Source organism: Vitis riparia, chromosome 14, assembly GCF_004353265.1.
Source record: "Vitis riparia cultivar Riparia Gloire de Montpellier isolate 1030 chromosome 14, EGFV_Vit.rip_1.0, whole genome shotgun sequence".
NCBI classification, from domain to species: domain Eukaryota; kingdom Viridiplantae; phylum Streptophyta; class Magnoliopsida; order Vitales; family Vitaceae; genus Vitis; species Vitis riparia.
This window is the reverse complement of record NC_048444.1, coordinates 25,113,533-25,138,060: the sequence shown is the minus strand read 5'-3', so window position 1 is coordinate 25,138,060 and position 24,528 is coordinate 25,113,533. Positions and strand designations below refer to the sequence as shown.

Here is a 24,528-nt window from a genome sequence, read left to right as displayed (position 1 = left end):
AAGGGAGAATGGAATTTCTATTACTCAAATGGAGTTGTGGATCATTTTGGGTAGCTCAAAGAAAAGGCGGAAATTTAGTACAGCCCTCAAAGTGAAAATTGTGAATGTTTATTCTTCATCATTGCAATCATGCCATGAAGGAAATTTCTTGCCCACAATCTGGGACTGGTCAGGAACAGGCATGCACAACTCAGAATAGAAGTTTATGTGAGCTCGAGTCTGAGTAGCCAACCCCCCAAATGCAATGTAGCAATAATCCATCTATCAAGTTACAATGGGAGATCTACCATATTTAACCATTGGAGTGGAGAAATTTTTTAGTTATCTGATATATTAAACAGCAGGGAGGGTAATCAAACCTACACAAACGATGGCTGATGGCTCTGCCTGTTTGTGATTTTCATTAGTCAATACCAAATGCCTGGCTTCCTTGGTTCCACCTCAATCTTTGAGACATTCATTTCTTCATCTTCCTTGTGATAATGTAAAGTCGATCTATATCCTAGGAGATGGAGAAATGCAAAATGCCATAAAAATAAAACAAAAACCATGAAATTCTCATAGAAAGGAGAAAGTAACATGTGAAGAATCAAACCTCACCTAAATTACTTCCTTTATAACATTCTCTATTGTATCAATACAGTAGCCTACTGGTTTTCCCAATGCCATGGCCTTTGCCAGTCTTAATCTAGCTTCATGGTGACGACTCAATATCAAAACAGTATTCAGTACAGCCCATTTCATTTGGGAGTAAGCTTCACTCTCTGAGAAGCCCAGCCACTTGAGCACTTCGTCCAGCTGTTTGCAATTGAAAATATTTCATTTAGAGATCCCAAGCAGTTTAGTGCAATTCTAGATATTTTGTTACTGAATGTTAAAACAGGAGTAGTAGGTTCTAACCTGTTCAACATCAGAATGAAGCCCTTCAGAGTATCCAAATACTAGGTACTCTGCTATCAATCCTGCTACTATTACACATGAAAACCTGTTTAAGGTCTATAGAAAAAAGAAAGAACTATAATTAATATTAAGTAACATTTGTTAGTAAAACTCTACAATTGAATAATCAGATATTTTACCACAACAAGAGCTAGTTATCCTGAATAGCTAAAAAAATTATTTTCTTGTCCTAATAACCACTTGGAAAGGAATCATACAAGTTTACCTTGGAAGAAATTTTGCCTTTTTTGGACTGCATGCCACAGAAACACATATATTAGAGACAACCATGACACTAAAACAACAAAGCAAACAAAAACTTTCAGGATAATTATCACATAGCACATTGACATCCACTATCAGACCTTTGAATTTTCTCTTTTACATAACTTTGTGATCATGTCATTATTAAACATGACTGATAAAGGAAGTAATGGTGGCTCATTGTATTCTAACCAGATAATTCTTAGTCAAGAAAGGTGCTTTAGCTCTTAGAAAAGAAAACATTTATATGGGAATATTTCTTTTGGTGGATTTCATGAGGGAATGGCCAAAACCATAGCAAACACCCTTTTTTTTTTTGGTGCCTTCATGGTGTATCCAGCCCTACTTCTGAAAGGATTTGGGGCACAGAATCAATCTTGCAGATGACAGAAATACCACTCAGAATTACATACATGATTAGTAAATAAAGTTTCCAACATGCAGGTTTGAAGTAGACTATTCTCCCAGTCAGTCATTTTATACCACAGATTTCTATCCTTGAGAAAAAATTCAAGCAGGATATCTTTTATTAAAAAGTTAATAAAATCATAAAATACATCAAACACCATAATGAAGGCATCAATAAAGTCAACTTTTTATGAGGATGAAGTGAACAAGACAAATTGGTTCACAGATGGTTCTGTTCTAGCAGTCAGATGGATTGCAATTTCACAACACCTGGAAAAGAATGAGATGTATGACAGCAGGAGGGCATAACTTTCAAGAAAATGAATAATGCAGAAGTGATGCTTGCATATTGCAACTTTTCCATGAATAAGGTGCATATAAAAACAGAAAAGTTTCATCCTGTCACATACTTTCCCTTTACTGAATTTTTTCTCTACTATCTCTGTTGTTCTAACCTGCACAATGGTACAATGACAAAATAATTATTAATGAAAAAAGGTTAAAACATAGAAATGTTATAACAAGAAAATAAGAATATTTCTATCCTCATGACCAATCTTTAATGTCTCAACATTTAAATGACAGATTTAGATCAAAATCTTAAACAAATTCAAGGAAAGAGCAAATGATATCTAATGACCACAAACGTATTACCAGCAACAGAAGCTGATTTAGACCAAATTCATAGTCAAATACAAGGAAAACAAAATCAGAAGTACAATTGGTCATATGGCAATAAAACATGAATTGCAGCCCAATAAATCCAATTTATCCATTGAGAATTGAACCTGAACTATGAATGAAGCTCTAAGCTCAAAACAGAACCAATCTGAGATTACTAATTCCACCAGAGGTGGTTTCTCTGTTTTGATATCTAGAACTAACATTTTGAACCAGAACTAGATCCATGGACAATGGCATGAAACTCAAATTCTGGTCAAATCTAGAATTCCTCTATCTAATGCACTTTTTATATCCATAAATGGTTTCACCAATCAATTGAAGCACAGTCCCTGCTTCCCTATCATTCACTATGGCACATAAGAACACCACTATATTTATTCCAAGTCTTGCATCTCACATTATGTGCTGCTAAATGCTTAATTCATTTAGGACTACCACGTTTTTACCAAAACATATGAAATAATTTCATTTTATAACCATGCCTCACATTCATCTCTCATCTTCACTATGATTCAAAGTATTAACCCCCCATATTACTATTTGTCCATATGGCCAAATTTGCCAAATGAAGTGTGAGGATGAACCAGCATTTATTTTCGGCATGATCCAAAACATGTCAACAAAATCCTCTTCACACGTATTAATCCCTATATTAGTACTTGTCCATATGACCAAATTTATCTGATGAAGTGCGAAAACGAACCAATATCTTCTTTCTACATGATCCATAACATGTCAACAAAATCCTCTTCACACGTATAATAATCTATTTATTTGTTAATTTATTCACAGTAAGTTCTAAACCACATTGTATACATATAAAAATCCTATAATAAATACAATTTGTTTCACCAAATATAAACTTCGTTGTAAAAGAAAAATGGGAATCAAGGGATTGTAAACCAAACGCTTGAGATTTCTACAAATTGGACCATCTAAATGAAATATGTAGATATGGAAATCATATTCTTCTCTCTATCTCTCTTGATAGGCAAACAAGAATATTATTAACAATACCTAATAAAAAAAGGCACACCAAAACACACAGAGCATACAAAGGTGCCAAAACAGTAATGAGATGGAGAGAATAACCAAAGACACCTCTTTGCCCTAAAAAGAGCCCAACCAATCAACAAAATCTAAAATAAACATAGAGGCTCCATCTAAAGACTTGGAAATCACAATTATTTTAAGTCTTTGATGGTTCCAAGTACTACTCTTGTATGAAACAAGTAGTAGAAAAATGCTCATGCCATTTAAACCAAAACACTTTGGATTTCTACAAAATGGACCATCCAAATGAAATATATAGATATAGAAATCATATTCCTCTCTCTCTCTCTCTAGCGAAACAAGAATATTATTAACAATGCCTAATAAAAAAAAGGCACACCAAAGCACACAGTAAACAAAGGTGCCAAAACAGTAACGAGGTAGAGAGAATAACCAAAGACACACCTCTCTTCCATTAAAAAGAGCCCATCCAATCAACAAAATCTAAAATAAACATAGAGGCTCCATCTAAAGACACGGAAATCATAATTATTCTAAGTCTTAGATGGTTCCAAGTACAGCTAATTTATTTATTTATTTATTTTTTGATAGGTAAAGAAAAGTCGTATAAAATGCTCCAAGTACAACTATTGTATGAAACAAAGTAGAAAAATGCTCAACCCTATGGGCTTCAGTTTAAAAAGAAGCATAATAAATGGCAAGAATGTCCTTACTTCTCTAAGGAACTCAAATCCCACAAACTCCACTCTCCCTGCAGCAAATCTATCTTGCCTTAAAGCTTCTTTGCTTGGTATTTCATATCCTCGTGGAAGAACCCCGAGCAAGTAGCCAACTAGAAAATGACCAGCTTCATGCTGCAGATATAGATAAATATAGATAGAAGTACATTAAGTTTAACTTAGGCAAGTAACAATTAACATGCAGCAGAGTTGCAAGCAAACAAAAAGGTTAGTCATGCAATATGCTGTCCATAACCCTCTGTTTGAAGCATTTCACCAGTAAAACATGAAAACCACCACATTTTATTCGCTTGCTCTTGATGTAATTAGAAAGAGAGCATCATGGCCAGAAAAGCGGTTGTTGCACCATGATGAAATTCTCTTCCATCAGAGTACTGGTTGGATAACATCCTAGAAGAAAATCTCCAACTTAGGTGGTGTTTGTTTTTTTTACTTAATTCTAAATAGAACCTTAATGCTTAATAGTATTAAATATTAGGTTGTTTGTTTTTGTAGTATTTTATTTCTATTAAGTATTAAAAAGTAAAAAAAATCAATATGTTATTTTTTCTATTTAGAAAAAGCTACATATTTTGGCTTTTTCTATTTAGTAAAAAGTTTATAATAAGTCATGAAAAAGTAGAAAAACAAACAATCTAAATTCTAAAAACAAATTGTTTTTAGCAAAAAGCCAAAAAAACAAACACTACCTAAGTTTCTCTTTACAATTCTATTGAAGCAGCCTCCTTTATGCCTCCCATATTTGAGTAAGTAGGCAAATATAAGTAAAATCTAAACCAGTTTTCAAAGGGTAGGAATATTTGCAACAGGGAAAATTATGAGATTAACTAGAGGATATATTTCCTTATAATAAATCAAAAGGAAAAAAGGCAGAAAGATCCCACACCTAAGAGGGTATCTACCACATTATTCCATAAACACGTGTGTCCTACCAATTAATCGGCCACTGACTTGATGTTCATATTGGGGCATCATTAAGCAGTGCAATAAGAAAATGATAGCTTACTGAATTTTATAATCCTTCCTTCAGTTTTATGCTCACTAAAATGTCTGCATGCTTTCATGAAATTGCAATTATTTTTAATCTTGTTATATTTGGATCACCTGAGATGACCATCAAATTATAACTAGTTTAAAAAAAAGGGCCTTCTTCAAATAGCAAGAGGCAAGTTTATTCACAGGATAAGAGAAAATCAATTAAGATGGTTCAGCTAAATCCTACACAGACTAGGTTTTGCACCAGTAAGGAGTGTCATGGTCCAGGACTCTGGGATTAAGGTGCTGCAAGAATGAGAAGTAGACAAAAGAGGACAAGGGTTGACATTGTGACAAAAAACACCTTGAAGTATGATTTAATATAAAGTATGGCAGTAGATAAAGCAGAACAGTGAAACAGCATTATATAGCCAATCCCAAAAGGTTAAGACAAAATGCTTTGTTAAGCCAGGAAAAATAAATGCATATCCGCTAATAATGGAGTTGATGGAAAAATAAGGAAATTCATCTTACCTGTGTGTACAAAAAATGATCTTCGTCACAATGAGATCCATTGCCTTCATCAGGCATTGACTTTTCTAATGCTTTCACTGAAACCTGTGAAATAGTAGCTGAACAAGCTGGCTTAAATTCACAAATATTATAACAGAGGACAAAGTCATGATCAAGCATTACAATATCAGAAATTATGAAAATATCGCTGGTTGGATTTTATGGAAATATTGGAAAAAGGACAAAACATTTGTGGATCAAAAATTCATCAAAACTAAAAAAAAAGGGAAACTCCAAGAAATGATAAAACAAGTATATATAATACAACATACAGAAATCGCAAACACATTTACTCTTAAAACGATGATCTATCTTATTTAGATGCAATGAATATTAAGGAAATAATGATACATGTATAATTTCTTTTTTTGTTTAAAAATGTTTACAACCTATTTATAATTTTATATTCATTTGTATGTAATTACTGTACAAAAGATAATAACAAAAAACTCAGTGAGAAGATTATCATGATGTTTTTATATTATCAAAAATAAATCAAATAGAATTTAAAAATGATTATGGTTATGGTCCCATTGCTTCCCTTTCTTTTATATTTTAAAACGAGGAGTGCACTGTTGTGGGGCTGCCGAGTTTGGGGCTGAAAAATTGGGCGATGAGGCTGAAAAATGCCCAAAAAATCAGTGATAATGCTGAAATTCACCAAAAATTCGGCGAAACTCGGTTGGAGCAATTTTTCTTCCTTGATTTCATATTGACCATGACCGATAACTGATATTTTTTATTTTTTATTTTTGAAAAATGAGCACAAAATATATTAAAGGGAAAAAAGCCACAAGGCATACAGGGAGTATACAACGCAGCCTAACCCAAAAACAAAAGAACAAGCAGCCTCACCAGCCCTTAAGTAGCCGCTAGCCACTCCAAAAAGACTAAAAGCGAAGAGGACTCCTCTCCCATGTACACTCTAGCCCAACTCCACAAATTACAAACAAATGAATTTTTGAGTTTCTGTATATCTAAAGAACCCCCCTTAAAAGCTAATCTATTTCTTTCCTTCCATATCGTCCAAAAAATACACAACGGGATGAAATACCAGATTTTTTTCCTCTTTCTCCCCACAAAAGGGCCCTTTTAACTAAATAACACCTCTTTGACTGTCTCCAGGAACACCCAATGAACCCCAAACAAGGCAAGGACAATTTCCCAGAGGACCCTGACCACTATACAGTGTAAAAGAATGTGATTTACATTTTCCTCTTCACAACCACACAAAAAACAGCAATTAGGAAGCTGTCACCCTCGTTTTTTAAGCCTATCCAAGGTGAGGATCTTTCCCCACGTAGCCTCCCAAGCAAAAAAAGCAGCTTTAGTTGGGACCTTGTCCACCCAAATGCACTTAACCGGGAAGGTGAGGGCATTGGGAGCAACCAACAAATTGTAAGCATCCCTAACTCCAAAAGTGCCTTGACCCCCACCTTTCCATAACACTGAGTCCTCTTCTTGGGAGATCTTGAAGTCCCTCAGCATATTAAACATAGCTCCTATTAGATCCAGTTCCCAATCATTAGAATCTCTAGCAAATCTGAGATTCCAACCCCCTTGACCGAGGCTAGAGTCCCACACCTCATTAACCGTTGCATTCCTATGGACCGCCAAGGCAAATAACTGAAGGAAAATTCGAGATAGCGCCGCGTTACCACACCAGTGATCAGTCCAGAACTTGACCTTAGTCCCCTTACCCACCTTAAACATCATGTTATCCCAGCACCAATTTGCCTCCTTCAAAATCTCCTTCCACACCCCCACTCCAAACGCCCCGCGAACTTCATTAGTCCGCCAACCAAAGCCCTCTTGGCCATACTTCACCCCGATCACTTTCTTCCAAAGGATATCCTTTTCAAAGGCAAACATCCAGATCCACTTACCCAGCAAGGCCTTGTTAAGGAAATCAATCTTCCGTATACCTAAACCCCCTTTCTTCCGATAACTAATATTTTTTAATCACTGGTCGTGATAAATGCAAATGTAATATATCCATGTATTCAGATCTGAAGAAAAGAAGGAATCAACCTTTATTCTGCAAGATAAAAAAGTCCTATTTATCACAACCTACCCTCCAAAAAGTGAACTTCTCTGATATACAAGAGGTAGACAGAGTGAGGGAAAAAAAAAGTCAAGAAAAAAGAAATGCCACACCGCAGCCCTAGCACTAGATCAAATTAAACCTGGAGCAATCCTGATGGAAATCTATAAAAGAACTCTGAACCGAGACAGGAATGAGCACTAAACATGATCAGTTGATCCAGTCACAATTACCCTCATAGATGCACCATCAAAAGCTCCTCTGCTTCTCTCCCTTCAAATGGACCAAGGAATTGCAAAAGGGGATGCTTTTCATAGGTGAAGGACTTTAGCTGTCTAAGCTTTGTATATGCACCAGTTCACAAACTCCTTTGCTGATTTTGACATGGCCTGAGAAATATCAAGTTATTCTGCTTCTCTTTAAAGCAGTAACATACACAACTGGCAAACTAAATGAGACAAATGTTCCCGATATTTTATTGCAACAAAATATTGGGAAATTTGAATTAATAACCAGACAGGCTAAAATCATCCAAGGAATGGCAAAATACTATTTTATGCAATACTCTTCATAACTGCAGGCAATAAATGATAAAAGAAGTATGCTCCAAGTTAGGGGAAAGTATATAACGCAGTTACATCCATGATACATGGTTTACCTTCCCAAAAATCGGTTCAAATCTATATAGGCTTCAACTGCCAACACATAAGTTGTTGAGTATTTTATCAAAGAATAAAAAATAAAAATAAAGAAGAGGCTATTATGGCTATAGATGCATGTTTGCATGCACTAGTACCTGCAAACCAGATTTATATACTATCCAAACCAGCACAAAGTTCTTTGCCTTCCAAAACCCAAATCCTACTTTCTAGGGTTTGTTATTTAAAAATCAATAAACAGAGAAATCTCAAGGCTCACTTCTCTTTCTTATCCTACATGGTTCTATTTCCCTTGCCTATTTATCAAATTTTTTAGAAGTATTTCGAAAGTAAATCTAAAGCTAAGAAGGTTTTAATTCACACACACGTTCTACTAACATCTCTCTTAATTTGCTTTCAAACCTACCAAAAATGGAAATCTAATTCTATGATGTTCTGACTAAGAGTTTTATTGAGCACCAATTGGAGAGTGATAAAATAGAGCAAGATTATCCTGAATTTGTCAATCTATTCTCAAGCCTATAGTTCCTGTCCTCCACTCCCTCCACTTCATGTGAATCCTTGGCATCAGCACCAAAAGTAATAGCAACCCAATTTCTTTTCTTAAAGCTTGCTTAGAATGTTAAACTTAGAATAGGATTTATTTGCTTAAATGACTATTTCCATTTTCCACAAAGGAGCAGTTTTCTTAAACACTACGTAAAATGCAATGAAATGATGTCACTTCCATGTGACACTCCATTTTTCTAAAGCTAATGTCTTAGATGGAATTTCTCAAACTGCACTTTCAAGTTAAAAAGCTTAACAAACCTACCAAACTAAATGGTAAAAATGACCAGCAAAAGATGACTTCCAAAAACCAGAAAACTTCAACTTGAATAGTTGATAATTAGAATAAAAGTAAAGTAATTGGTATACCTCATCCAACATAGCAAACTGACGACACTTTTCCATCAAATCCAGTATTGAATCAACCAGTGATTGAAGAGATTCATGAAGCTTTAAGTCATCCAGTCTGTGGGATACCTACACCATGATTTACTAGCACACTCAATACAAGTGATTATGAGAAGAGTCAGAAGACAACACAAAATGCAACAAAATTGCAGCCAAACTTCGAGTGAGAAAAAAATTTCAGTGAACCTGTGCTCACACACATATCCATAGTATTACACAAGGTCAAGCTCTCTTTATGTGTCACATCTGTGAATGTTGAATATAATGTATTTATAGTGTAAAACCTTTTCTTGTTAATATACGACACATGTATGGTAGTTAGGACTCCTAACCTTGTAAATATATATATTTCTCAATTGTAAGTAGATATTACATGAATGAGAATTAAGGTCTTTCTTCTTTCTCTCTCTCTCAACATGGTATCAGAGCCAAGGAAGAAAACCTAATTCTTTCCTGTTTCCCGTGTCATCAACTCCGGGAAACCTTCCGGTGACCGTGTTTCATTCCGGTCACCTTCCCCATCTCCCAATACTTTCCGGTCAGTCGGATCGTCGACAGAAACCACTCACCGCCGGCGAACTTTTTCGGCGACGTATTTTTCCGACACCGACCATACCAGAAGGAGCGCCTAGAGGAGATCTCCAACTTTTGTGAAGGCACCGGCACCAAAAGAGCATCCACGCGCCGGCCACGCGCAATTTTCTAGCCGGCGGCTGCATCTCACGCGCCGGCACGTGAGGGCGCGTGAGGCCTTTTCCGGCGACGCGCCTTCTCCTCCAGCTTCGCCTGACGCCGACCAGCCTCCCTACCTCCCTGGTTCTCCCATCCGAGCCCTGCACGTACCTCTTTTGGGGATTTTTGTCTCCGTCGGCCCTCCAAACAGTCTTTCCGACGAAGCTCCGACTACTTTTTCTCCACTCCAATCCCTGCACGTGCCTTGGGAAGTGTTCTTCTACCTTTCTAGTGGTACCACGCCGAGATCTGAGGTCGTCTCCCTTTTTCGGTGGTGCCACGCCGCAATCTGAAGCCGTATTAGGGCTCTCTTCGATCCAAACATACTTCATTCTCCAGATAAGTGGATATGGCTACTAAAACTTCCATTTTTTCCTCTGTTCTATCTGGATCTCCTATGATTACTTCGGAGAAATTGGTTGGCAGTGACAATTATCTTTCCTGGTCTGCCTCTATTGAACTTTGGTTTATGAGTCAAGGATATGAGGATCACTTGATTACACAGGAGGCAGATATCCCTGAGGTTGACCGCGTACAGTGGAGGAAGATAGATGCACAGTTATGTAGTGTATTATGGCAATCGGTTGATCCCAAGATTCTTCTTCATCTTCGGGCCTACAAAACTTGTTTTAAATTTTGGATTCAGGCCAAAGGATTATATACGAATGATATCCAACGTCTTTATAAGGTGGCTTCTGCTATTGTCCATATCAGCCAACAGGACTTGGATCTATCTACTTATATTGGCCAGATTGCCTCTCTTAAGGAGGAGTTCTTGACTGTGATGCCTCTTACTCCTGATGTTGAGGCTCAACAAACACAGCTTGACAAGTTCTTCATGGTTCTTACTCTTATTGGCCTCCGTCCGGATCTTGAGCCTGTCCGCGATCAGATTCTTGGTAGTTCATCAGTTCCGTCCTTGGATGATGTGTTTGCTCGCCTCCTCCATATCTCCTCCACTCAGACTTTGCCATTTGATAGCACTTCAGATTCTTCTGTGTTAGTTTCTCAAACTAGCTCTCGAAGAGGCCGCAGTGGTACCCGAGGTAGAGGTCAACGTCCTCATTGCACCTATTGCAATAAACTTGGCCACACTCGCGATCGTTGTTATCAGTTACATGGACGACCTCCTCGCACTGCCTATGTGGCCCAGTCCTCTGATTCTCCGCTGCCTCAGCCTCCGAGCTCTTCCGCATCTTAGGCTTCTGTTGCCTCTGTTGCCCAGTCTGGTAATGTCTCTGCCTGCCTTACCCACACATCTTCTCTTGGACCCTGGATTCTAGATTCTGGAGCTTCTGATCACTTATCTGGTAATAAGGATCTTTTCTCCTCTATTACTACTACTTCTGCTTTACCTACTGTTACCTTAGCTAATGGTTCTCAAACTGTGGCTAAAGGTATTGGTTTGGCCCTTCCTCTGCCTTCTCTACCTCTCACTTCTGTCCTTTATACTCCTGAATGTCCTTTTAATCTTATTTCCATCAGCAAAATCACTCGTACTCTTAATTGCTCTATTACCTTTTCTGATAAATTTGTGACCTTGCAGGACCGGAGTATGGGGAAGACGATTGGCATAGGACGTGAGTCTCAAGGCCTCTATCACCTCACCTCCGATTCATCTCCTGCAGTTTGCATTTCCACTGATGCTCCTCTCCTCATTCACAATCGTCTGGGCCACCCTAGTCTCTCCAAGTTCCAGAAGATGGTCCCTCGTTTTTCCACTTTGTCGTCGCTTCCGTGTGAGTCATGTCAGCTTGGGAAACATACTCGTGTCTCGTTCCCAAAGCGTTTGAATAATCGGGCAAAGTCTCCTTTTAAGCTTGTCCACACTGATGTTTGGGGTCCTTGTCGGACTGCGTCTACTTTAGGATTTCAGTATTTTGTCACTTTCATTGATGACTATTCTCGATGTACTTGGTTATTTTTAATGAAAAATCGAACTGAGTTATTCTCTATTTTCCAGAAATTTTATGCTGAAATCCAAACCCAGTTCAATATTTCTATTCGTGTGTTACGCAGTGACAATGCCAGGGAATATTTTTCAGCCCCATTTACTTCGTTTATGTCTCATCATAGGATTCTTTATCAGTCTTCTTGTGCTCATACTCCTCAACAAAATGGGGTAGCTGAACGCAAGAATCAACATCTTGTTGAGACAGCTCGTACTCTCCTCCTCCATAGTAATGTTCCTTTTCGTTTTTGGGGGGACGCTGTTCTTACCGCTTGTTATTTGATTAATCGTATGCCTTCCTCTGTCTTACATGATCAGATTCCTCACTCCCTTCTCTTCCCTGACCAACCACTTTATTTCCTTCCTCCTCGTGTCTTTGGTTGTACTTGCTTTGTTCATATTCTCACTCCTGGACAGGACAAGCTTTCCGCCAAAGCCATGAAGTGTCTCTTCTTGGGATACTCCAGACTTCAGAAGGGTTATCGTTGTTATTCCCTTGAGACTCATCGATACTTTATCTCCGCTGATGTCACCTTCTTTGAGGACTCACCATTCTTTTCCACCACTTCTGAGTCTCTTCCTGTTTCTGAAGTCTTGCCTATTCCCATTGTCTCCCCACCTGATGCTATGCCTCCTCGACCACTTCAGGTTTATCATCGTCGCCCTCGTGTCGTTGCTCCTCTCCCTTTTGCTGAGGCACCTGCTGACTCACTTCCTATCCCTTCGGCTTCACCTACCCCGGCTCTGCCTTCTCCTAATGACTTACCCATTGCTGTTCGAAAAGGTACTCGCTCTACTCGTAATTACAATTTTTTGAGTTATCATCGATTATCTTCACCCTATTCTGCTTTTGTTTCTGCTATATCCTCTGTTTCTCTTCCAAAGAGCACCCATGAAGCTCTTTCCCATCCAGGCTGGCGACAGGCAATGGTGGATGAAATGGCTGCTCTGCACTCTAATGGCACTTGGGATCTTGTTGTTTTACCCTCTGGTAAATCTACCGTTGGCCGTCGTTGGGTCTACGCAGTTAAGGTTGGTCCTGATGGTCAAGTTGATCGCCTTAAGGCCCGCTTAGTTGCTAAAGGCTATACTCAGGTTTATTATGGTGACACATTCTCCCCTGCTGCCAAGATTGCTTCTGTCCGCTTGCTTCTCTCCATGGCTGCTATGTGTTCTTGGCCTCTTTATCAGTTGGATATTAAAAATGCCTTCCTTCATGGTGATCTTGCTGAGGAAGTTTATATGGAGCAACCTCCTGGTTTTGTTGCTCAGGGGGAGTCTATTTTAGTGTGCAGGTTACGCCGTTCTCTATATGGCTTGAAACAATCTCCTCGAGCATGGTTTGGCCGTTTTAGTTCTGTTGTTCAAGAGTTTGGCATGCTTCGCAGTACAGCAGACCATTCAGTTTTCTATCATCATAACTCTTTGGGGCAGTGTATTTATCTGGTTGTTTATGTGGACGACATCGTCATTACAGGCAGTGATCAGGATGGTATTCAGAAACTAAAGCAACATCTTTTTACCCACTTTCAGACCAAAGACTTGGGGAAACTCAAGTATTTCTTGGGAATTGAGATAGCTCAATCTAGTTCTGCTGTGGTCCTTTCCCAAAGGAAGTATGCTTTAGACATCCTGGAAGAAACCGGTATGTTATACTGTAAACCGGTAGACACACCTATGGATCCGAATGTCAAACTTGTACCAGGACAGGGGGAGCCTTTAGGAGACCCCGGGAGATATCGACGACTCGTAGGTAAATTAAACTATCTCACCATTACTCGTCCAGACATTTCTTTTCCTGTGAGTGTTGTTAGTCAATTTCTACAGTCACCATGTGATAGCCATTGGGATGTCGTAATCCGCATTCTTCGATATATCAAAAGTACACCAGGCCAAGGTGTGTTGTACGAGAACAGAGGTCATACTCAGGTTGTTGGTTACACAGATGCAGATTGGGTTGGCTCACCCACAGATAGACGTTCCACTTCAGGGTACTGTGTTTTTATTGGAGGTAATCTAATATCTTGGAAGAGTAAGAAACAAGATGTAGTGGCCAGATCTAGCGCTAAAGCCGAGTATCGAGCTATGGCTTTGGCAACATGTGAACTCATATGGTTGAGACATCTTCTTCGAGAGTTGAGATTTGGAAAGGATGAACAGATGAAACTCATCTGTGATAACCAGGCCGCATTACATATTGCATCCAATCCAGTCTTTCATGAAAGGACCAAACATATTGAAGTTGACTGTCATTTCATTAGAGAGAAGATCGCATCAGGATGTGTTGCTACAAGTTTTGTTAATTCAAATTATCAACTAGCTGACATCTTCACTAAATCTCTAAGAGGTCCTAGGATTAAATATATTTGTAACAAGCTTGGTGCATATGACGTATATGCTCCAGCTTGAGGGGGAGTGTTGAATATAATGTATTTATAGTGTATAACCTTTCCTTGTTAATATAAGACACATGTATGGTAGTTAGGACTCCTAACCTTATATATATATATATATTTCTCAATTGTGAGTAGATATTACATGAATGAGAATTAAGGTCTTTCTTCTTTCTCTCTCTCTCAACAAACATTATAGATCATTTGCTTAAAATTGACATTAGAAAATCCAAAGAAAGGATCACATAAGTTTAAAAATGATAGATATTTAACCAACAATTCTTGAAGGTGTCCCCTCAAACCCAATAAAAAATGCAGTAACTTCTTAGATTTTATTTATCAAACAGGGCATAAATCCCCTTAAATTTGTAATAATTACCAGCCATGTCATAAAGTCAAAATGAGAAGAACAAAGCATTTTGTAAACCAATATTCTAGGGCTTTAGTGCTAGTTGGCTTCATGTACATAATTGGTCAATTAACGAACAACTTAAATTTTAAGTCAAGTTGGCTGCTTAACATGGTATTAGAGCCTTGGTCTTCAAGAGGTTATGAGTTTGAATCTCATTAATGTTTATTTCCTCCATTTATTGAATCCACACTCAAATCTGAAAAAGGTTGCCCGTGAGCAAGGTTTGGGGCTTTTGCCTAAGTAGTCATATCAAATATCATATAAATGATATTTCATTTTACAAAATGCATTCGGTGAATAGATTCTCTAAAATCCCAATGGCACATAAATTATCATTATTTAAAAAATGAGAGGCAATGTGGGTACATTCATATATCGCATGGTAGAATTTTGGATAGTTCTTGTTAGTGTGCTGGCATAGCTAAATTGAGTTGACAATTTGCTCCAAATTGTCCTCTAATCTGACTTTGCTTACTTCTAATGAGACTTATCACTTCAAAGCAAGTTAGAGACACGTAGAGAGACAGTTATGGTAGTATGTGCTTCAGATTTCAGTCAAAATAATGGCAGTATAAATATAAGTTTCAAGTTGTGAAAGTGTGAAGAAAATGTTCAACCTCTGAACAGTTTAAAGTTCAAGATGTGAACACTGTAACATCATATCATGAATAGCGCAGAGTTCAAACCATGAACTGTGGACATTCAAACGTCCTTGGATGTTCAAACAATCCTTTGAGGAATGTTCCAACAATCGGTGGAACTTTTAAAATATATATATATTTTTAAATTATAAAAATTCAATTTTAAGACTTTCCTATTTGAATAGGACTTGAACACCTAAGTTTTGCCCATATATATATATATATATATATATATTTTTTGATAAGTAAAGGAAAATTGTATTAAGAAAACCGCCAAAGCAGCGGCTTAAAGATTACGAAGAAGAAACACCCCCACTCCCTAGCTGGATGCCAAGGACGGAGGAGCAGCCCGAACCCCACCCTCAACGGGTTCCTACCCAATCAATAAAATCAACTAAAGTCAAAGGACCATCTTTTATAAACAGTTTCGTCTCCGACCAAAGTAAACATACAAAAGAATTCTTAAGTCTTTGGATTGACAACTCTTCTTCCTCAAAGGCAACTTTGTTCCTTGCCTTCCAAACCATCCAAAAAAGACACAAAGGGCTTGCTCTCCAAACACCCTTCCTCTTTTTTCCCACAAAAGACCTGTCCCATCCCAGTAGCGTCGCCTTAACTATGGCTGGCAGCACCCACTGCACCTCAAAAAGAGAGCAAACCAACGCCCAAAGAGTCCTTACTTTGGCGCAGTGGAGAAGAATGTGATCTATTGATTCTTCGTGCCTTTGACAAAGGTAACATCTGTTCTTTGCCCATATATATATATATATATATATATATATATATTGATAGGCAAAAGAGCAATATAGATTTAAGAGCCAAAAAAGGGCTACACCAAGTATACAGGAAGTATACATGTGTGCTCCAAAGAAGAAACAAGGAATCCCTCCCCTTATTGGCAACATAACCAATTGATAAAATCAATTATAGAGAAGGACTCCTGCCCTAGACCCCCTTTGGACCATTCTAAAAAGTTACACAAAAAGAGAACTTTAACTCTTCATTTGAAAGCTGAACATTTTCAAAAGCCCTTCTATTCCTCTCTTTCCAAATAATCCAAAACAAACAAAGAGGAGTAACATTCCATGCCCTCTTTCTCCTCTTTTTAATGGTGCAGCTATGCCAACTAAGAAGTGTTGCTTGGATTGAGGTATGCAACAACCAAACCACTCCAAACAAGGAGAAGACCAATAACCATAACAAACTTGCCTTAGAACAATGAAGAAGGATGTGATCGCAAGATCCCTCCTCGCCTTTGCATAGAAAACATCTATTCACTGATGTCCACCCTCTCCTCTTCAAGACGTCCATAGTTGAAATTCCTTTCCATGTTGCTTCCCAAATGAAAAAACTCACTTTTATTAGAGCCCAAGAATTTCAAATAACCATTTCCGAGAAAGATTCTAAACCCCTTTGAACCATCCCATCATAGAAAGTTTTAACTGAAAATTTGTCAACCTTCATGACCATACACGCTCCCTTGTCATCTACCTCCCTATTCACTAATTTACCTTGCAAACACAAAAAAAGCGTCCATAAATATCTGAGGCTAATTCTTTATGAGTGGACACATGTGCTTAATTGAAATATATTGTTATTACTTTGCCTTGAACTCTAACTCTCAACTATCTTTCAAGACTAATCTTGAAAGTACATTTGATCAAAAGGCGATGTGGTGTGCCAATCCGCATGCCTCATATAGCTTTGAAGTGATTTCCTAAGTAGCATAAGATGCTACATTAAAAACATGAAAGCAGAATATGGTTATTGGCTCATGTAAGTCTCTTGAGAATATGGTTGTGTCTAGATCAAGTAAAAACTGTTGCTTTTCACATTTAGTGGATTTAATCAATAGTCAACTAGAGTCATGATTTTACATCTATGAAAGTTTCATAGATGGTTTCCAAGTATATATGATATCTTGATTATTGTGATAGGATTATCACTATCATTGATTCTTTTAATTCCTAATCATAAATAGATTGAACCTTATAATTGTCGCAAAAATTAAATTTGGGATTAAATATCCTGGACCATCTATTCATCCCCAGCAATTCTTTGTATCAAGAATGCATTTCAATTCTAGTTTCAACCACTTGTTCTCCCACTTGATCTGTCTTCTAAGTTCACCTACACCCTCTCAAAGTTCACCCCTAAACTTTTCCATTCTACCCTTTTTTCTAACCTTTTTATCATTCCTTCACCTCTTGTTTTTCCCACAGTACCCTGTTTCTTAACCTTTTTATCATCCTCCCATTTCTCATCCTCATTTAAACCCTAACCATTTAAACCTTTGGCCTCATGTAACTTGAAAAACAGGTAAAGGGATTGATTAGTTCACAGCAAGGCTACCTTCACTTTCAGCAATGGTTTCAAGCGGAATCCATCAGTCTACTTCCACTTCCAGAGTGAGTCAAGCTCAGATTTGCTGACAACATCTTCTTCATCACCAGGTCATTCTACTTCGTACCACCAGGTTCTTTATCAGCATCTGATTTTGCACCAGGTGATTTGCCGACGATAGCTGATTCATCACCAAGGGATTCGAAAAGAGATTCATCAGCTTCAACTACTAATGGGTCTGAAGAAGGGAGGAGGGATGCCACAACATCATTTTGAGTAGCATAATTTGATTCAGAAGTTTGGGTTGGTGCCCTTAATCATGTGTTCATACCAGTTTGCCAACGAATAACTCATTTCAATATCTGCTGAGCTTTAGACACATTCCACCTACTATGCGGTGAGATGCCGATTACACTTGATGAGGACTGCACCCTTCGTGGAATTTCCGTGACTCCGTCATGGGAAATGCTACCTCCATCTGTACATTGAATGCTTTTGGAGCGATTCATTTAGTTCATAAGGTAAGCAACCCTTAATGTCCTTGAAAAGATATGCTTAGGGGCAGCTGCATTGGTGTATCTCTACTGCCAGATAGGATACATCAGTAACCACATGACAAGGGGTAGAACAAATAGCTGGCTATACCACCCTTTTTGAATTACGCAAACTTACTTAACTACGTATTAAGCTTTTATATATTGTAGGTTTGAGTGTACAAACATATTCCTGTTTTCAGGCCTCACAGGGATACCACTTACATGGAGCATTGACTGCTTGTGTTTGATAGATATGGTACAAGGAGACCAGCACTTCACCCATGTACTTACGGAGCATTGAAAAGTCCTTGGATGCTTTGGAAAGGGACAAGGTAAGACATCGTGATGTGATTAGGACCGCATTTACAATTACATGTAATACTGTTTTTCTGATGTATACACATATTGCAGCTTATATGGAACCCTTTTATGGACAGCAAGGTTGGACTCCCAATGCCTAATCTTACTTATTTCCCCCAATGCATGAAGTTCTGAAACAATGGAGGAGCCACAGCACCCTGAGAAAGTTTTGAGAAAGTTTGAGTTAGTGCAGACCATTCCAAGATTGCCCTTGGCATCTACCTGAGCTCAGAGAGGGATCACCAGTCACCAAGATAGGGTATTATACACCCACTTAGGACCTCTTGAATCAGTAGGATCATCATCTCCTGCCCTTGAGGCCTGGCTCAAGTGGTAAAGGGATGGAGAGGGTTTGTGGGAGGTTCCAGGTTTTAAGTCCCAATGGGGACAAAATTTACCTATCAAAAAGGAAAAATAGTAGGTCATCTACTGTAGGCTGCTGAGCATGATGTCCCTGCCCGTCATCCTTCCAACTGCATTATCAGATTAAATGAAGTGGTATAAATAGGTCTCAGACTTGTTTATGTAGAACCTGACCTGTTATCGGCACCCTTCCCCCAGTAGCAGCATTGGGACTCTCAAACCAATACTTGGCGGATTGGAGATTGAGACTAGATCCATTCATATGGGGAGGTTTCCTAGTTTCGGGAGTGTCTAAAAGATGACAAGTATCCTCCTCTTCTTTTTTTTGATAGGCAAGTATCCTCCTCTTCCTGACCCTTAGAAAGTCATCTACAATTGCTCATCGTTCAGACACTACATCTCAGTCATACACTCATACAAGAGGAGGAGGAGGAGTGAGTAGGCAATGTTCATTAGCCATGAATATTTTCGATTACTGAAGAATTTGTCGTTCACTCTAGTTTGAACATTTAAAAAATGACTCTTGACAAACCTTTCGTTCCATAATCACTTGTTCAAACAATGACAAAGAGATTGTCCTTTGCCTAAATTACCTTGAATGTCACTATACAGAGATAAAGAGAGAGGGAAAGAGGACCTGTTTGGCGGCGCCAAAGCCACGGAGGCCACCGGGCTTACCATTCAATTGCTTCACTAAAGACACGGCAGTTTTATAATTGCCCTTTGAGAGTTCTCTGTCCACCATTTTTAGGGAGCGACGACGTCGTACAGCGTTGCCGGCATCCTTGTGCTCCGCCGAAGCTATGGCTCCGGTAACCGTCAATATTCGCCGGAAGTGGGAGCTGCATAAGCCAGCCTGGTGAACTGCGAAGTTCATTTGCGGACAACCCTCTCTGTTTGGTTCCCGAGAAACCAAAATGGCGCTGGGAAAGGAAGTAATACGACGCGGTTCGGTGTACGTTGCCTATCTTTTGGAGGAGCTTTTCGTAATAAAACTAGATATTGGAGGTGTATTAGTAATTTGAACAATAAATGATACCAAAAAAAAGGGTGAGGTTAAATTTCAAAAATCGGGTTTTGAGGGCCATTTTAATCTAATAACCCTTTTTCTTTTTTCTTCTTTTTTTTTTTTTTTTAACGGGGATGTTGTTTTCCTTGTCTTTTATCCTTTGAATGTGTGGTTGAGAACGGGGAGTAGTAGTGAGAAGAACAAAGGCCATGTCCTCAACAATGTCGCTTACCTCTTTCTGGGTGTTGCTATTTCTGTGAATGGGCACTGTGGTGTATCGTGCAGCTGTATGTTCGCATCCCAGGCTAAGGGTTCCAACTCTCAGAATTGTAAGTTCATTGGGAACCAATGTATCAAGGTGGCAAGTATTGGAGCAAGTGGATAAGGAGCTGGCCAAGGGAGATGACAGAACAGCTCTCTCTCTTGTCAAGGACCTGCAAGGGAAGCCTGATGGGCTTAGATGTTTTGGTGCTGCCAGGCAGGTCAATAGCTTGCTCTTTTCGCTTATTTGCATTTAGTTTTCTGCCATGGCTTTGTAATTTAGTAGTTGTGGCCACACTGGATCTCAGGAATCGTAGAATTGTTTGATTAGGGTGTTTTTATCGTATATTGAAGGAAACCCTAGATGGGTTGTGTTGTTGACTGGTATTTCAAGGCTAGCCAGTTGGGAAAGATGATAGTTTCATAATGTGAATGCAGTGTATGCTGTTTCATTTCCGTTTTTCCTTCTTTCCCCCTTTTGTTTAAATTTGTGATTTATGTTGTTGAAAATCATGAATCTCAATGTTTAGTTTGGTTGATGGACAAAAAAATATAGTTTGTTTAGATTTAATTGCTTGCTTTAATAAATTAACTCACTATGCAGGTACCGCAAAGGCTCTACACATTGGATGAATTAAAGCTGAATGGAATTGAAGCGTCGTCTCTTCTATCACCAGTGGATGCAACTCTTGGTTCTATAGAAAGAAACCTGCAGCTTGCTGCTGTTTTGGGAGGGCTTTCTGCATGGAATGTGTTTGGGTTTAGTCCACAACAACTCCTATTGTTGTCTTTAGGATTGTTGTTCTTGTGGACTCTGGACTTGGTAATTATTCATGTCTAATACCATATGTTATTAAATGGTTCTGTTTCATGATTATGTTGGTTGGTTGCAGTCAATTGTTAAGCTCTGGATCAGTTAATGTCTCGGTGATATAATCATAATAATGGTATCATAGCATTAGAACTTGGAGTTGAGTTTTCTTTGCTTTCTACATCATTGATCTGTAGATCTTCCATAGCCTCAACATTGTGATGGATGGGAAAAGAAGTCTCCATGCTGCTTTGTCCTTGGATTCACTGTTTTTTTCCTAATTATTGTACAATAAACTTGAACATGGTTTCCCCTATATATTCCTTTTCCCCTCTTCTAATCATGGATTTCCTATAATGGTGGATTTTTTTTTTTTTGTTTAGTTCACTGTATTGTGCATGATTCATCGTATTTGTGTTTATATTTTCCTCTAAGAGGTGATGATCTTTTAAAACCAGTACTCCTCTAAATTTCTTTCTTTTCGATTTGTTTCTTAATTGTGTTGAAGGTTCTACCTGAACAAATCATTCCACGAACACCCTTTAAATTGAAAGCCTAGAGTAGGAAGGTAGAGCCCATATATTTCTTGATTTTTAACTCATGATTTTTATTCTAGCAACAACACTTGTACCTTGATGCCTGAGAGGACTATCCTGGACCTTTGGACCTTCTGGCCTTCCAAACCATTCACCTTCATTAAAAGATAAAAGTGACTTGTTTGATTCCCTGATATGTTAGGCTTCGGTTAGTATCACTTGCATGAAATGCAGATCTATATAACTCAATTTGTAATGGATGAACATGGATCCTATTTGGACTCATTCACACCTGCCAATTCTGATCAAAGGATTGAAGGTCGACTTTGTCGTATATTGATTTACATTATTTTTTGGGGAAAGTTGGCCTATTTTCCCAGTGCACATATTCGGTTCACGATCCTGGTCTCAGGGAACCCCGATAGACATTTGTGATTGCACAGTTGTTCAATGCCTGATTTGTAATTGAGTGATGTTCCTCTTGCATGCCTTTAATTGTTGAGTGATGTTGGATATTGAAATGCAAGCTGACATATGTTATACTTCCATAAATTGAAAACTATCATGTCCATTTATATTTACTCTTGAAAGTTCTGTAGTCATTGGTTATCCGTGTTTTAACAGAAGAAAAATTTGCTTATTTATGCATGATAATGCTTTTACATCAAAAAAAAAATGTTCATGCTGTGCATATGTTGTAATATTCTATTTATGTAAACTGGCTTAAATCTGTGAGGATTCTTTTCTCCTTTCTTGTGTACACTTATGTTATCTGTTATAAAATTGTTAATGAAGTCATCAAATTGCTAGTTCCGCAGGTTTCTTTTAATGGAGGAGTTGGTAGCTTGGTTCTTGATACAATTGGTCATACTTTCAGTCAGAAGTACCATAACAGGGTTATTCAAGTACGACCTCTCTCTCTCTCTCTATTAGTATACATTTTTTTCTTCGTTTCTTGGCATCATGTATCGTATTACATCTATGCTGGTTGTGTCCATGCTGCTTCTTATTTTAAATGCAAAAAGTGTTTCTCAAAGAGGTTTATTCCTATAGATTTTCTTCATATATTCCTTATCTCTAAGCTGTGTTGCCATGGAGTAACCATCATCGAAATTTTTTATGCAGCATGAAGCTGGCCATTTCTTAATTGCCTACTTGCTGGGCATTCTTCCTAAGGGGTATACCCTAACAAGCTTGGAAGCTTTGCAGAAGGAAGGATCTCTCAATATTCAAGCAGGAACTGCTTTTGTGGATTTCGAGTTTCTTGAAGAAGTAAGCACTGCTTGTATTATTTATCACAATTCACAAGTGCAGTAATTTATTACATCCATTGTGGTCATAAACCTTTCCTTACCTCACACAGAAAGTACTAAAAGTTACAGATTTAGATAAAAGCTATTGGTTGTGTTATTCATGATGACAAGAAACAAAAACTAAAATCCGAAAAACAAAATTTAACGCATGCACGTTAAGCTTTAAGCTCATAGAATAAATGCGGGGACTGTGATTCAACTGTCATTAGTTGTGATCAACAGTCAAAAATGTAAAAACTTTGTTTAGGATTGGTTTTTTGAATTGTTATGCCATAATTATTGGCTTTTCAATCATGGCTGTTCTTCTGCCTTTCAGGTTAATTCAGGAAAAGTATCGGCTACGGTATGGGATCTTTTCACATTTATATATTGCTACTTGTAAATTCTGTTGACTGAATTGGACAAAAAAGAAAAAGAAAAAAGATCTTACTCTGGGCATGCTTCTAAAGATGCTGAACAGGTTCTCATGCATAGCACTTGCTGGAGTGGTAACCGAGTATCTTCTATACGGATATGCAGAGGGAGGCCTTGCTGATATTAACAAGGTTTGTGCTGTTCCTGTGATCGGTTTTTCTATCAAAAGTCCAGTCACAACAAGGTCCTGTATGCAGACAAAGGTTACAGTATTAGGTTAGTAAATTTCTAACTTAACTTTTTTCCCTCCTAAACAGTTGGATTTGTTGCTTAAAGGCTTGGGCTTCACACAGAAGAAAGCAGATTCACAAGTGAGATGGTCTGTATTGAACACTGTCCTAATCTTGCGTCGCCATAAGCAAGCACAAGGAAAGCTAACCGAGGCCATGTCTATGGGAAAGTCTGTAGGAGCATGCATTGGGGTCATAGAGGAAAACATAGACAACACAGACATTTAATTTCAACTGAGTTTTCACTGATGCCTGAAAATCGGTCTTTGCTAACCAGTAAACCTTTTACTGATCCATAGTTTAATCACTGAACTCTGTATGTATGCACCAATGAAATATATCAGATGACATAAAAAATCTAATGAAGTTTCTCTTACACTAATACCTTTTTCTTTTCTCAGTGTTGGATATGAAATTTTGACTTGGAGCTTGAAGGCAGTGAAGATGCATTCATTCTCTGGGAAACCTGCTACCCAAACTCCATTCAGTTCATGCATTAATAAAGAACATTTGATGAGCAACTGATATAGTGAAATAAAATGTTCCACAATGGTTGATCATGCTTATCTCAAAAGTGCTTTTAGTGGGTAATTTTCTTTGAAAGTGTTTTTAAAATAATATAAAAGTGGTATAAGTTGTTTTTCAACTTTGTAAAAGTGTTTTCTATAAATTTTAGGATTCACTTAATTTTAAATATTAAGCAAAAAAATTGAGGATTATATGTACAAAATGGGGATGATTTTATCATTTTTAATCGGATAACCATTCTAACCGTTCATAACCAATGTAAATATGGAAAATAATAGAGTATAGAATTATAAAAAAAAAAATGATTGAAAATTAATTAAACACAATGAGATTAAAACTAACATGGTCATATGTGATTTTTATATTTTTTTTCACAATTAATAATGAAAATTAAATAAAATATTTATTTTCATAAAAGTTAAAACTTATTTTCAAATT

General features: G+C 37.9%; 2 protein-coding genes across 7 annotated transcripts; one reads left to right on the top strand and one right to left on the bottom strand.

Annotated features, from left to right (window-relative positions):
- Window positions 1–89: 89 nt before the first annotated feature.
- On the bottom strand, window positions 90–19,944 carry LOC117930220. 4 transcript variants are annotated; one of them, XM_034850747.1, is made up of 9 exons: window positions 19,626–19,944; window positions 9,219–9,326; window positions 5,559–5,642; window positions 4,023–4,163; window positions 2,022–2,066; window positions 1,166–1,192; window positions 901–996; window positions 601–798; window positions 90–502 (listed from the first exon to the last, which is right to left on the bottom strand). In XM_034850747.1, exons 1-8 carry the CDS (start codon window positions 19,863–19,865, stop codon window positions 601–603), a joined length of 939 nt encoding a protein of 312 aa, XP_034706638.1. In that variant the 5' UTR covers window positions 19,866–19,944; the 3' UTR covers window positions 90–502. The 4 variants fall into 4 exon arrangements, with proteins under 4 accessions (XP_034706638.1, XP_034706639.1, XP_034706641.1 ...); XM_034850748.1 differs by having other exon boundaries at window positions 90–495; XM_034850750.1 differs by lacking the exon at window positions 19,626–19,944 and adding an exon at window positions 16,596–17,722.
- Window positions 19,945–20,179: 235 nt separating this feature from the next.
- LOC117930219 lies at window positions 20,180–24,128 on the top strand. 3 transcript variants are annotated; one of them, XR_004653871.1, is made up of 8 exons: window positions 20,180–20,479; window positions 20,863–21,081; window positions 22,424–22,510; window positions 22,731–22,877; window positions 23,235–23,261; window positions 23,368–23,463; window positions 23,590–23,878; window positions 23,964–24,128. XR_004653871.1 is itself a non-coding variant. In XM_034850746.1 (8 exons), exons 1-7 carry the CDS (start codon window positions 20,258–20,260, stop codon window positions 23,788–23,790), a joined length of 999 nt encoding a protein of 332 aa, XP_034706637.1. In that variant the 5' UTR covers window positions 20,180–20,257; the 3' UTR covers window positions 23,791–23,838; window positions 23,964–24,128. The 3 variants fall into 3 exon arrangements, 2 of the variants coding, with proteins under 2 accessions (XP_034706637.1, XP_034706636.1); XM_034850746.1 differs by having other exon boundaries at window positions 23,590–23,838; XM_034850745.1 differs by lacking the exon at window positions 23,964–24,128 and having other exon boundaries at window positions 23,590–23,944.
- The last annotated feature ends 400 nt before the right edge of the window (window positions 24,129–24,528 follow it).